This window comes from Tetrao urogallus, assembly GCF_951394365.1.
Source record: "Tetrao urogallus genome assembly, chromosome: 1".
NCBI lineage: Eukaryota > Metazoa > Chordata > Aves > Galliformes > Phasianidae > Tetrao > Tetrao urogallus.
In genome coordinates this window covers 153,570,848-153,586,132 of record NC_136813.1, presented here as the reverse complement: position 1 = coordinate 153,586,132, position 15,285 = coordinate 153,570,848, and the positions used below count along the sequence as shown (strand labels likewise).

Below are 15,285 nucleotides of genomic sequence, written 5' to 3'. Positions count from 1 at the left end.
GTGTTTTTATATTCTAATTCTATCCCTCTCACCATCCATTCTCTGAAACACATCACTACCAATCTACTACGTACTGAAATCTTTATTTGATATCCTCTGTTTTGAGAAAATAACACGTGAACATGAATAGGTAAATAGCTGCATATGAATAAGCATTTCATAATACAAAATAAAACATAGATATAATCATAGCTTCATTGATAGCAGACTGATCAAAACTCCTTTCTGAAGTTAGCCTGAGTACTGCAGATTGTGAATTCCAACTATTATGAGGTTTTCCAACAGCAGGTATCTACTCTAGGAAGGAAAAGATAAATGCTAGGCAGAGGAATTCCAGAGATCTACAGGAAAATGTGAAGGGGGGGTTATCTGCAAGGCATTCTGGATGAAATCAATAAACTGTCTGTAGAAGAGTTGGTCTCTAAAGCTGAAGTTAGATACATATAAGCTTTCATTACACATCAGGTTTTAGAAACTAATGAACATAATGAAGGGATCCGAAAGGGATGCAAAGGGCTGTTGCAATTCACGTGCCACATTTTATCGGATTTGTGAAAACTGCAGTGGCTCTGAGTAAGCTGGAGTCAGCAGACAGAAATTTCAAAACTGAATTTTCTGAAGGATTCCATATGCAAACATCATATTACTCCATTCCACTGAAATATGGAAAGATTAGTCACTGTTTTAGAAGTATTAGAGTGTGGATGATTTATATGTTGCCTCGCTATATTTTCAAAGGTATTCCATATCCCGTGTCTTTAAATAGCTATCACTGATACCATGGTGACACAGGAAAACATATCCAAGCAAAAGATCAAAGAGCTTGATTTCCTTTCCAAGGCATCTTTAGCTATTGCTGCACCAGGCACCTTTCCATGAATTTATGACAGGCCTAACTAGTGGCTAAAACCCAGGTGTTTTCTATCAAAATTGGCCATGAGAAATATATGAAACTTGAGAAAACGTTAACTAGGTAAGTTTTATAGACATTAAATGACAGCATTATGTATTTCAATTACAAGGGTATTTTTCATGAGTAAATGCATAAAAAATATATTAAATTCTGAAACTATCTCACATTTACAATTTAGAGTGTGTGCGCACAGTAGGAGATTATAATTGAGAAAGCAAAGCTTACTATAATATGCAATAACTAAAGCATACCATACATTTGGGTTCTGGAAAGACAAATGATTCTATTTTCTGAAATGGTGGAACACCTTTTTTTCCAGATAAATCCCTTTTAGTGATGTGATTTTTAGGAAAGGTATAAGCTCAAGGAAATGTGAAATCTTTATCTAGGACTAGATAAAGACTAGGAAGTTCTAGTCTTTCCCACAGAAGGAAAAAGTCATTTTAAGTAGTTCCTTTTCTTTCTTCAAAGCAGTAGAAATAGACTGAGATTCTGCTGTTTTACTGAGCACCCTGGAAGAGGTAAAACAATTTGAGTTATGTTTCAGCGTGTTTCAGCAGGTCTTCGATTCGTTTTATGGACTATCTATTAATTTCTTCTGTTTCTATCCAAGTATCTGCAAGAGGTTGAAGAGATTTGAGATTAAAAGTAAAGAAAAATAGAGATCATTTTATTATCAATTATTATCAAAAGAATATACAGAATTACTTTTTACAGCTCTTGAAAGAAAAACATCTTGTTTGCCTGTGCCTATTATACTGCTATATGCCTAAGAAAGTTATCTGTTAATAATCTTTTCCTCTTCTGTCACTATACAGAACACCACTAAATTCTTTGTGCTCTTTCAAGGAGATTCAAAATAATATCCTAACAATTTCATGCCTTGAAATGGAGAAAGTGCATTGAGAACATAATATAAATAACACAGCTGAGAAGAAAACTTTTCACTTTTTTAAAATAACTGTTATTGTGATCAAGTGCAAAAAGATTAATCATAGTGAGCACAGAAGAATTACTAAAGCTATAAAATTCTGGAAGCAAGATTACATTCCTATTTGGATTGTAGTATTTATAATATTGTTGGGATATATCACTGTATATTTTCTGCTGGTCAGAATAGTGTAATTCCTTCTTGAGCTTGTTTAAGAACAGAGTCTGCATGTAGTGACAGCCTTTGTTTGTCAAGAGCAAAGAGAAAAGAGCTTGTGGGATGTGAACTAATGCCTGTTTCTCCTGTAATTATTAAGGACTCTAAAATGAACTATATGGAAATAAAATGGCATGAAAATGATGAACAACACATGTTTGATACACCACTTATTTCAGTAGCATCTGTAGGAATATAATAATAGTCTTTCAAAAATAATTAGAAAATAATTGCTTACCTTCTTTAAAAAAAAAATGCATTGTTTTGACATAAATCTTTTGCACTGTGCATTATATGCCAACCTAGTCAAATAAACATGTTTTCATACTTGACAAGAGCAAACAGAAAGCATCTTTCAAATTGAAATAAATTGAAAAGTTTCTTTAGAAAACAAAGGCCACTTTCAAATAGAGAACTCTGGAAAACTTTGTCTCATATTGAAAGTTTCTGTAAAAAGTTATTTCATTTATATCCCACAAATTTAATGACAGTGGTTGTTTCTTGTAAGTCTCAGATAACTGCCTTTTACACATCTTTGTTACGTATTCAATATAAATATACTCTAATCCTTCAGTCTCCAGGCTTCACAATTTCTAGTATTTGAATTACTTCAGCAGAATTCCTTTTAAGCAGAGTATTCTCATGGAGTATTGCAAGTTCAAGGCCTTAGTGAGAAAAATTTAATATGCAGTGTGACCTGTGAGTGCCAATTCCAACTTGAACGTGACAGGGCTTGTCATGTAGAAGACTCCTGATGCATTACAAGAGTATATCCACTCCTACAGCTATTTAGGCATAGCTCATATTTGCTACAGAAAAATGTATGTTTTTTTCAGTAAGATAAATCATGTATTTGCCAACAGATGGATGAAGAGAAGTAAAAGTAGGAGGTAGAAAATATAGTTCTGTTGATGTTACTGGCTACATTAAAAGGACAGTTATATATTTTATCTATGCATATTTTGTACTTATTTCTCCTATTTTGCTAATGGGATTTATCTGATTTAGGATACAAATTCTTGTAGTTTCTTAGATTTGTGTCATGCCTTGCTGAGTGCTATAAGTCCAGCAGTGTGAAATGGCAGTAACTGGCTGCAGTGGGAGATTTTTCTAAGTAAAAGAGGTAGGTAAGAAAAAGATTTCACTGGTGTTGAAAAGTGTCTCCCTTTTCTTTGGAGTTTGTTAAAAGTAACTGTAGAATAATCAGTTGTCCAGTTTAAGAAAATATTTTTTTACATATCAGAAAATTGCAAAAAAAAATTATTTATTTATTATTAAGGAGTTCACATGAAGGTGCTATTCCTTTCACTTCTACATTTTTAGGGTAGTTTATGGATTTTTTTTCCTATACTTCCATTTTATTTGAGCCCTTTGAGATAAGTAATGTATATATCAATAAAGACAAGCTTTTTTCCAACTTATTTAATTTACAAATTAGGAGTAATTTTATTTTCCAGTAAATACACTTACAATTAGTGCTTTGCATAACTGTAACGTTTTTAATGTCATGTTTACAGTTTGGGTTATTGGAATATAATGCTGTTTTTATCAGTAAATATTCAGTGTATTTGGAAAATGACTGTCTTTTGAATCTTTACATAAGTAGATACAGCATAGTATTTAATATATGTATTTCCAAATCAGTGACTACATTTTTTTATTCCCCTGGTGTCTGCATTAGATTTACAGTTCACCTCAACGTTAGAAAGAGTTAGTTTCATATTTCTGTTGTTGATTTTTAATATGACTAGTGATAACTTCCTAGACTTAGGTAGCAGTTCTAAAAAACAATATTTTAATACAGTGCTAGCAAAGAATTTGTCTTAATTTCCTTTCACACCTACTAACCTCAATTTTTATGGCAGTTCTTGGGTTTGTTGATAGTACCAGAATGAACTGTTGTCTCCTGGGAAACCAGACTTCTTCAGAGAACTGCTTCTTAGTATGTCATCTCCATCCTCACTGCACTTTCATTTGTTTAGATTGTAAATTATTCAAGAACTTGCAAGTAGTAGAGAGACTGTAAGGGCAGGGATCCCTCCGTACCTTAATATGGCCCCTGCTGACATACCAGTGCTGACATAAAACTGTCAGTAACCATTTAGTCATTTTTCACTTGTTTTTCTTAAAGGTTTCCTTTCATTTTTCAGTAATATATTTCCATTATTAATCATGTTTTATTGTGTTCTGGCTAATAGAAACAAAAATCACTTTTCTCTGCAAAGAGTGTTTTAATAAGAACATTTTAAGGAATCTTAGTAGTTTTCTAAAAAAAAAATAATCAAAAACAGAAAAAGGGAAATGGAAAATAATGCTCATGTCAAATGAGCCCTGCTTGTATTTTCTCGAGATGTACACATAAACAAATGCTGGTTATATTCCTTGGAAGAAGTAAAACTCTAAGTTACACAGAAGGGGATGCTCCTAAGGCTTTTTAGATTGCAGCTTTCTGTGTGGACTAAGAATGATGAGTTGCCCACAGAAGTTGTGGCTGTTCCATCCCTGGAGACATTTAAAGCCAGGTTGGATGGAGAGTTTGACCATTTACCATACACTCGACACATGGATTTTCTAGCAAATTCAAGTAGTAAAGTAGGAATGACAAGATAAAGAACAAGAAATGAGAGTAGAGAGGATGTTTTAGACCTGTTGTTATGGCTGCTTTTATCTTGACCACCAACATGTCCAGAGCTACCCAAGCAAGGATGTGATTCAGATTCAATTGTTACCTCTCAGATATTGCTCTTGGCTTTAGACAGCTGAGGAGCAGTTGTTAGTGCCAGTCTTGTGGATTCAGGCGCTTATGGGTTTTAGGTGCCATATCACATTACTCTTCTCTGTTTGTCTTTGGCGAGAATCCTAAAATGTTATTGGCCAACAAGTATATGATTAATATAGAGATTTTTCAGTGTGCTTGGCAGTCCTTGTACAATTACCTCACACTGACAGCTGTGTCTGATCTTCAGTCAGTTGTGCTTTTTCTGTACAATTGGCACTCCTCTATTTTAGTCATGAGTATTCTGTAGCTGCTCAAAGCCTATTCAAAATGGAGCCATCACATACTCTTGATTTTTTAAAAAATCTTTTTAGCTTTCTTTTTCTTCCATGATCACAGAATGAGATGCTCAAATGCATTGGATATGAAGTACAAAAATGCAGTTGAAGTGCAAACAAAATTAATGTGTCTGAACTTCAGGTATTAAATGCTTTGAAACTAGTAAAATGAAAAAAATTCAATCAAGAAAACCTTTGAAAAACAACTCAATGAACCAGTGAGAATTAAGCATCTTAAACACTGAAATCACACACTAGTATAGATGCAAACTGGGGAATTATACTTCATAATTGTAGTGGAATTTGTATGTTGGAGAGAAAGATTATGAAGATGAATAAAGATGAGGCACTAACACATCCAGAGGAGTCAACTGAAATAGATGTTAGTGTCAAAATAATAGCAGTTGTGAAGGAGATGTTACTGTTTTAATGGAATAAAACAAAAGATAAGAACATATAAAAAGGAAATAGAAGTTCTTTTAAGAGTATACATTGCTACATGCTGTATTTTACATGAGCTGATACTGATCACACTTCATAAATAAATGGAGTTGGAAGTGTTTGTATCCAACACAGTTTTTAAGTGGTAACAGACAAAAATGTATTTAAACATTCAAGTCTGACAAGGTAATGCAGTGATAATTCACCGAGTGGTATTATTAGGTACTGGTAATAATACACCATCCTAAAATACATTCCAAATTCAAATATTAAATGTGAATGTTTTAAAGCTTTAATGCCTTTCTGTATTAAAGTAAGTGCCAAAGAAATCATAGGTGAAGTTCAATACAGAAAGCATTTTCAGTCTTAATGGTGATTTGTAAGGTAAGTATAAGATACTTGCCACTAAAAACTGCAGTGTGAGTGGTTTAGAACAGAACTGGCTGTGGGCGTACAATCAGCTTGACAGTACTAAGTAAATAGAACAAGTTCTCATTCTCCTGAAGTTATGTTCTCATGCTGAAACGCTTTAAGAAACTGGTGTTTCACTGCATTTCAGTAATAAATTGCCTAAGATAAAGTTTAGGAATGAAATAAGCATTGTTGTTTTTTTTTTTCCCAAGGAGAATAGAGTTTCTTAAGCAAGACACAGTAGTGAGTAAAGTTGGAAATTCAGCCTGTACGCTAAAAACTTATTTTTGCCTTTGCTTTGTCACATACTATTTGCAATCTGATGAACTCATTACTGGAAAGTAATTCTTATTGTTGTAGTCATGTATAAACTAGAAAATCTTAAAACCTGAGAATAGAAAAATTAAATACATTTCAAAAAAATCAGAATCTTATATTTTATAGTGCTTTGCCACTTATCCTAACTTATTTGTATTGCTTTCATAAAGAACAGATGAAGAGTTTCAAAACAGCTGTTATGATCAATGTATACAATGCCACAAAAGTGAAACAAAGCCCTGGTTTATTTATTTTTTCTCATTAATTATTCACTAACCATTGGGATAGGCATTGTTTTGTTACAATATTTGGATTGTTTCTGCCAGAATGACTTTAAGAAATAGTTTCCAATGTAGTATTTCAGTAAAATTCTCTAGCAGAATGTAAAGCAGAAAACAGTTAGGAATTGCGAGAGAGTAAAAAGATGAGAAGCATAAATGTAAATATGTTCTCATGAGGTGATAACAGAGGAAAATAAGCAAGAAGCTGCATGACAATATGGAGCCCTAGTTAAGCTAATTTGTGTTGTAACAGTAAAACCTATTAGTTCTGATGTTTCTAAGAAACTATATTGTCCTAGAATGATGTGATATGTAAATTTTAAATGTTAACATGCTAGAAATAACAGAATCTTGCTCAGAGTTAAGATCTATGTAAGGTCTGATATTTCTACTAACCGTACACTAGTATGTACACTAAATGTACACTAGTACATTTTTTATCTATCAGAAAAAGAAATATTAATAAATAACATTCAGTATTCTATATTTGGAAATCCTGTTCCCAAACTACACTTAACTATTTTGTTAGAAAATCCTTTAATTAATTTCTTTTAAACACTGTTCAGCAACTAAGAGTGTGTCTGTGAATACAATGAGAACAATGAAGCTTACCTGACTTTTTTCTGCATCCAGAAAGAAGCAAATCATGATGAAGGAAGTTGTAGTTGATCTAATTCTTTAAATGTATGTATGCATATATACACACATTTGCTATGATTTCTAATTTTTTACTACCTGAAATAAAATTTCAGTATCCAGATATCTGTATGTATTGTCCTCTTTTTCACGTGGAACTTAAATAACCAGAGGGGAAAAAAAACCCCTCAGAATAGTACAAGTGCTCCAAACGGTTTCTGCCATTACTATTACAGTATTCAAAAAGTTATTCTAGATGGAAGGAGGCTGAAATCTGTACAAAGCATGACAGCATTTTACTGAAGGACTTAGAAAAATGTCTAAATAATTGGAGGACAGAAAATAGCATGTGATTTCAAGGAATGAGTTAAGAAATAAGATCATTCTGACAGCATTGTAGCATTGAGTTCCCAGAAGTGGAAAATGGTAATCTGACATACTTCGTAGAAAATTTAGTCCTACTCAGTTGATGATAAAATATGAGGCTTTGCATTTATTCCAGCTTAAAATGTTTTACCTGGGCCTTTGTATTTTCCTTTGCTAGACAGTGTTGTGTGATTCTGTGATTCTGTGAAAAAGTCCATAATTTGCAGTTGTGTCTGGTATGTTTGCACATGTTTCTCAAAGTGTTTAATGATCTCCTCCATAGGATTTAAAGTATATAGGAAACCAAACTCAAGACAACTTCTCCACATAGCATATTCTTTTCAAGACCTATCTTATTTCTGCCTGCTAGACTAATGTGATAAATCAGCTGCACAAGGGTTAGTTGTGAAACATCGCTGTGGTTACAAGAAGAGTTAGTAAATCCATGGAGGGATTGCATAAGTTATGCAAATGTTTCAAAGGATACTCTGATTAAGATCCATCCACTTAGGATCCATAAAATGTCTTTGTTTTTCAAAAGACATGAAAAATCTATAATGGCAAAAAAGCAATCATTAGGAAAGTTCTTATTAAAATTCTTATTTGTGAATTTCACAGAATAACAGATTCACAGAACTGCAGGGATCGGAAGGGACCTCTAGAATCATCAAGTTCAACCCCCTGCTAAAGCAGTTTCCTTACAGCAGGTTGCACAGGAAGGCATCCAGAAGGGTCTTGAGTATCTCTGAAGAGAGAGACTCCACAGCCTCTTTGGGCAGCCTATTCCAGTGCTTGAGTCACTCTTTCTAAAAGATCCCTGTTTGTTTGAACTGAGGAGCTCAGAACTGAACACAGTACTCCAGATGTGGCCTCACTTGGGCAGGGTAGAGGGGAAGGACCTCCCTTGACCTGTTGACCATGCTCTTTTTAATGCACCCTTCTTGGTCACAGGGGCACACTGCTGGATCATAGCCAACCTACTGTCCACTAGGAGTCCTGCTCAGAGTTCCTTTCTAGCACATCATCCCCCTAACCTGTGAAGAAGAGATGTTATAGCTATCTGTTCACCTCATCAAATAGTTGCATAGAGTTCCCATTTTGTTAACCTTTCATGGAAAGAGAATTCTGTTCAGCTGGCTTCTTTACATTATGGCATGATTTATTATTTTCTTCACTGTTGATCGCTTGCAGTGTTTGCTGTGAAGTCTTCCACAGAATACCCATATTTGAAATGTTTGAATCTTTTGTAGAGTTGTATAGAGTTTAGTGCAATTTTGCATTGTCAGATAGAAGCACAAGATGATAAATAATGAGCTATGTAGTATCAAGCATGTAAAAAGTAGTTAAAGGCATTAAAAGAATTTTCAGGTCTGTGAAGTCAAGCTGATAAACATATACACTTCATAGGAATGTATTTATCTTTCAACTATTTTTTTTTTAATCAGCAATAGACTTGAGAATGCACTGGATATGGAAAAACAAAAAGAACTCAAGGCAATATTGTAGATATATGGTCAACTTTGTAAGTAGACCAAAAAACCTAACTCACTGTGTTGGTTTACCTCTCTTTCTCTGGCTAAAGAGAAAGTTTCGATAAAGAAGATCATGTTTTGTATCACCGTCTTTTCAAAGATGTCAGAAATTCTTCAGCATTACACATGAGTATAGAGTACAAATATTGTGATTGTAGCTCAGTGGTTAGCAATTTTAATTGCATGGATGATTATTTTGCCTAGAGGAGAGGGTGTAGGTTATAAGGGATAACTTGAGAAGATTGATTGATTTTATCTTTCTAACTCAGTTTGCACATTTTTACTTTAAAATATTCTAACGTACGTGTTAAAAAAGCTTATTAATGTGACCCTTAAAATAGGAACCATGGGAGTCATTTTTTGCTTTCCAAATATGTATTTAATAAGATCTTATCAGTATCCCTGTTGTAGGAGCTTTATTCCATGCACTCAGTAATTAGACCTAAAGTTAAATGACGTTTGATGTCTTGTCATGAAGCATTTACAAATACTTGTATAGTCCTAGTTTGGAACAAGCTGCAATCTGTTTTGTCTAATTTCATCTTCAGGTCTACAGGAACTTTCCTTCTCCTTCTGTTAATTATCCCACATTAATGTTCAGTTCTTCAATTATGGTCCTTAAACTAGTATACGTTCCATATTAAGCTTTTAGCCTTTGAGACTAAAAGGAGAGCAAAACGTGAGGTTGCTTGCAGAAGATTACTTGCTCACTGTTACTCTCTAGAGATCAGTGGTCATTGGAGACTAGCACTAGAAGAACTGAAGAGGTGGAAGAGAGTTGTGTCCTTTATAGTTTCCTCTTACCCTTCTTCTTTGCCTACCTTTCACGAAATGAATTCTGCTTATGTGTTTGTATCGCCAGACTTCTAGTAAATTTGAAGAGCCACATTTCTGCTGTCCTTTTTTTAACCCCATTAAATTGATTTGTCTTTAAATGTGCCCAAGTCATCTCTCTATGCTAAAAAGCCAGGATCTTAGCCAATTTGCTGTAGAATTCTTTTGGTTTGTTTTGTTGGCTTTTTTTTTTTTAAGGTAAGTAGGTAAGTAAGTAATAAGGTAATTCTTATTCAATGCACTAAAAAATCAGCTGACAAATACACCAATAAAAATTCTAAACGTTGTGGATTTCATCTACATTTACACCTAGATATTATGAACACTTAGCTAATAATAGTCTAAACTGCTTGTTTAGTTTTCCCACATTTTCATTAGTGTTAAACACGAAGACTTCTGCTGTTATTCAAAATACTAATGATACTGAAACAAACTGAACACAGATTGTGATGCAAATGCTTCTCTGTGTTTTGAAGAAACAGCATGAGCCTTTGCAGCTGCTCATTTCTGGAGAGCAAACATTCTGTCTCTCAGCAAAGCACAGAGCTTCAGAATTGAAATAAACACGTATGCATTCTTTGTGATTTTAGATGTTTATGGTAGAAGAGGAACCCAGTGGAAGAAATAGTGAAGTCCTGCTATACTGAATGACTGCCTGCCTTACTTCTTATAACTCATGGTATGGCAGGATGTGCCAGACGTATTTGCGAATCCTACCGTGTCCCTTAGAACTTTTTTCTCAGTTGATTTTTATAAAAATGACCTAGTTTAAAAAAAAAAAAAAAAAGTTTTGAAATTACCAGAAATTCAATATCAGCCAAAAACATCTGTTATGAGGAAAATCCATAATTATAATACTAATGTTTCTTGGTACTGGACTGGAACAGTTAAGTGTTTCTGCTACCATCCATTAACTGTTCATCTTGCTCAATATGTTGTTTACACTGTAAGGTAAAGTGAAGAGTTCATGAAAGCTGTGCCTGTTTTTTTTCCCCATCCTGCAGATTGCACAGAGGAAGTGTGGGGATTTCCCATGTGTCAGTACTTGAAGGACAAGGGCTGGTGCTGCGGTCGCAATGCTAGAATGTCAGCGTGCTTGGTATGATTCCCCTTTTTTTCTTTTTCCTACTGAGAACTCTATCCAGATGTTATAGGATTCATTGTTTTTGGCTTCTAATCCAAGAGCCATGACTTTAATCCAAGACTTTGCAGAGTAACGTCATTAATGTTGTAAGCATGATGAATTGTATCTAAAAAAATAGTACTGACCTTCCAGTGTTATATATTTTATACTTGCTGAAGGAATGAAAAAATGAGTATTGACAGAAACATATTTTAAGAATGGACAGAAAGGCCAAACCTTTGGTAAAACCTAAACAAGGTAACCCCTTAGGGTAATAGTTCCTGGCCAAGGACTTAGAGTGGAACAAGGTAATTGTAGAAGGATTGCAATCAGTAACTCCCCCAGCGCCTTCATGATTCATAATATTGAATGTTCTGACTGCTTGAAACCTAAACAAACTTGCCTCTTCCAAAAGTGAGAAGAGCTCTAAAATCCGTGTGGTTTAACAGACTGGAAATATCTTTTTAACATTGCACCAGGAGTTGCAAAGACCTAACCTCAGTGAGACAGAATGATGAACTGTTGTCCAATTTGAAAGAACAGATACGTATCAAAAATTTTGACCACTGTTTCAGTTAGAAGACTAATACCCTTTATTAGTTTTTAATTTCTTGTATCAAGATGAGTCATAGGTTCTGGTAAGCCTTTGCTGCTACCTCTTTACCTCTGTTTGAGAGAATAGTATGGACTGAAGAGGCAGTACAGGTTAACATATCAAGGTTATATAAATGCAAGCTAACATGATAATTTAATACTGTCAGATGAAAGCAAGGGAGGACAGTTAGTATTTCATTAGGCTTAAATGTGTTACCCTTGGCAAGGTACAAGAAAAAATCTGTTTCTTTTAGCCATGATGTTGTAAAACCTTTATCATAAAAATACTTTCTAAAAGAGATTGCCTGTTTTCTTTTTATTGTTAGTGTAATGCAATACCATTACTTCCTAGGCTGACCCATTACTTGCTTTCTTTCCCATTCTTTTTCTTTTAGAAAGGGAAAGTCTGGGCTGTCTTTCAACAATGGTAGGAAGATAAATTTTGTAAGCAAATGACTCCGAAGAGATAGTACTGAACATGTGAAATCTATCTGTTTTAGAGTTCATAGAATTCACAGAAATTAGGCAGTTAAAAATTTCTTTTGTTTAAAACTTCACAGAGGCAAGGAGTTCTCCCATGGCACTGGATGCTTCTACAATTAGTACATTTGAAATCCCCTGCTTGCATTTTTCATGACTGGGGCACTCCTTGCCCTGGTGATATGCAGCTAGGCACCCACCTTCCCAGGGGCAATGGCTAGGTTGGAGAAACTGAATCTGCTGAACAATGATAAGATACTCAATATAATGTTCATCATTACATATTGTTCAAATTGGTTAAAGGGCCAAGGGACAAAGGTCTGGATGAGATAACTCAGATTCACACTTTTTCACAGATTCAGACACATCCATCTTCTGCAATGAGGCAGGTATACACTTTTCACTTGTACAACTACTTGGATTGTAGTTGAAGCACAATCTGAAATACAAGATCAGTTCTCAAATTAGGAGAAGAAAAAGTGGGCAATTCAGTGAAAAGCAGTTCTATCTGCTGTGGTGGAATTTGGGGACAATGATCCTTCAGTGGTGAGATGTTTTTGATTTTTTATCTAATTTATTTTAGTGTCAGGCAACTGATTGAAGTTTTTCCTTCATTTCTACTATGATCTTTACTTCTGGAGGAAAACACACCATGCTTCTGATTATTTGCCATTCTTGGTCAGTATGGATCATAAAAATCAAGTACTCTCATACCAGCATCAGGATTTGTGATCTGAGGAATCTATTGTGAAAGTTTATGCATTACCTTTTTAAGTTCAGTCCCTCTGAATTTTTTAATTTATTTACACTCACTATACTAGAGTCTAAAAGTATTTAAAGGCATTGGCCATTGAACCAATCTTTACTTTGAAATAATTGATCGGAAACTGAATTGCTTGCATTTCTGCAAGAATAGAAGATATAAAACAAATATCTAATATTGCATTTAAAATATTATATTGTAAATAAATAACTATACAATAATTGTATACAGCAATACAAAGACAGAAAAAATACGGAAAGAATTCTCAGAAATTCTTTTATAAACCTAAGAAAAAGAAAGAAATTTTGCTCACATCTATACAGTTGGTTATCATTGCTTCTCTTATAAATAAACCGAAATAACAGGAGTGAGCTGTTTATGGTTCTGTAACGGTATTAACACTTTAAAGTGTGCAAGCTCATGTTATGTCACACCATTAATCTTTTAAAATGTCATATCCTCTGACTTTTATACAATGTGTTTATAAAATGTTCTGATAAAGAATAAACATATCAGCAATTTAATTCCTTCACTCTTAAAGGCTTTGGAGCGAGTTGCAGTTGGCCAAATGGTAAGTCATACTGTTTATTTTAACCATTCTAAGATAAAATGTGTTTTTCCCCTTTAAATGCTCTTAATCCGCGACCTTTTATTGAACTTTTGAATTTCTGGAATCTAAAACACTAGCATACAGTACATCAAATCCTGATAGATAGCATGTGTCATCATGAAATTGCATTTTTATTGCTGCGGTTGTACCTAGTGAGTCTGTTTTCTCTTGATAATTAAGAGTCTGAAAAAAAGGCACGGCTTAAAATTTAAGCTACTCTTCCTAACTTCTTGCACTATCTTTCAGCAAGTATATAAATTAAGTCCAAATGCCCTTCTGATATCCCTGGTTTGGATCATTCCATCCCAGTGTTATATCAACGAATGTAAAAATAGAAATTGTTATGACAAAAGCTTATATCTGTAAGAAACATCATCATTCTCATTTTTAATCTCTGTATTTTTTTTTAATCCATGAATACTTTGAATTACTGCTGTGCAAGTTATCCTGTTTGGATGGCAGACACCTACTGTGCAAATATTTAAAAAGACTGAGAACTCTTCTCTCTGTGTGTAATCCTCCTGTTCCCTGTAGTCTTTCATTGTGGGTTAGCTTTGCCACGAATTTTAGACTGACGACTATTAACTATTTTTATGGAAACAGATCTTTTATACTCAAAGATATGAACTTTTAAGCGTATTCTGTTTTTATGAGCACAGTGCTTTCTGCATTGTTGAGACTACAGCACATGATGATTCAGCTAGGAAATTATTTGTTTGTCTTTAGAACAGTTTAGGTAAATTGTTAGATTTATTTTGCAGAGTAGAATTTGGGTCATGATCACTACATTTTTTCTGTTCTTTTTTTCTCTGCCAGTCTTTGATCTTCTACTTCAGGCTTTGGGTTTCTCTTTTTTTTTTTTTTTTTCTCACATTCAAGTTGTGTTAGAATCTGGCAATGTAAATTAAACTGGACTCAGGAACATTAGTAAAATGTCCAGTTGTTATGACTGATTGCAAGGAATGTAAACAAATAAGTAGAAGCCAATACTGTTTTTGTTTTTGTTTTTTTTTTTACTATGATCTAAATTTCAATTCCAATTTTAAATCCTTTTTGTTGATTTTTTTTTTTTTCCAGCTGCCTACAGAGTCGTTGTTTTATCGAGCTGTTCTTCAGGTTATTATAGAAGAAATTTATGGTGTCACCAAAAGGTAGGAAGCTCTGAACTCAGAGAATACAAAACAACATCTGATTTTCTGTGATCCCTTTCTGTATTTCTTAAGCAGCAGGTTTGAAGAATCAGTCTCAGACTGAAAATACATATTGGCATTAAAATGAAGGATACGTTTGTTCCTTGTGCACATCACATTTGCTTCTATGTCCACATCACAGATGTATTGCCCTTCCTTTACTCATAGCTGAAATAGGTCCTCCTTGGTACCGGATTCATTATTAAAATCTATCTTCAACAGCAAAACAATAGCAAACATCTAAAAGTTGACAGTCTTAGGCTATCCTGTATTTCAGAAGACTTGGCAGCTTTAATACTGCAGAAGACAAAAAGACATTTCCATTTGTCCTGAGAAAAATGACCAATGGCTAACATGGCTGTCTGTGAAGGGCTACACCAGCAAGTGCTGATGGCTGCCTGTGTGTACATCAGCAAGTTCTGTGCCTATGGACAATGGGATTTGGCAAGTTAGTGCTATGATCTTGATATCTTCACTAAACGCTTTTCTGGAGTTGCAGTCTGGATTAACTTTTATTATGTGGGGTGTGTGCTCATTAGCATTTGGTGCACATCCAGAAGCACACCTTCCAATTTAATTTAATTTTGAAGCT

General features: G+C 34.2%; 1 protein-coding gene across 1 annotated transcript in view; it reads left to right on the top strand.

Annotated features, from left to right (window-relative positions):
• Positions 1 to 15,285, top strand: part of METTL25 (methyltransferase like 25) — a gene marked incomplete at both ends in the record, with an annotated part of 55,110 nt that overhangs the window by 22,642 nt on the left and 17,183 nt on the right. Inside the window, 3 exons of the mRNA XM_079540497.1 lie at positions 10,938 to 11,032; positions 13,435 to 13,464; positions 14,581 to 14,654. Coding sequence (XP_079396623.1) covers positions 10,938 to 11,032; positions 13,435 to 13,464; positions 14,581 to 14,654 — 199 coding nt within the window. The remainder of the gene's footprint in view (positions 1 to 10,937; positions 11,033 to 13,434; positions 13,465 to 14,580; positions 14,655 to 15,285) is intronic.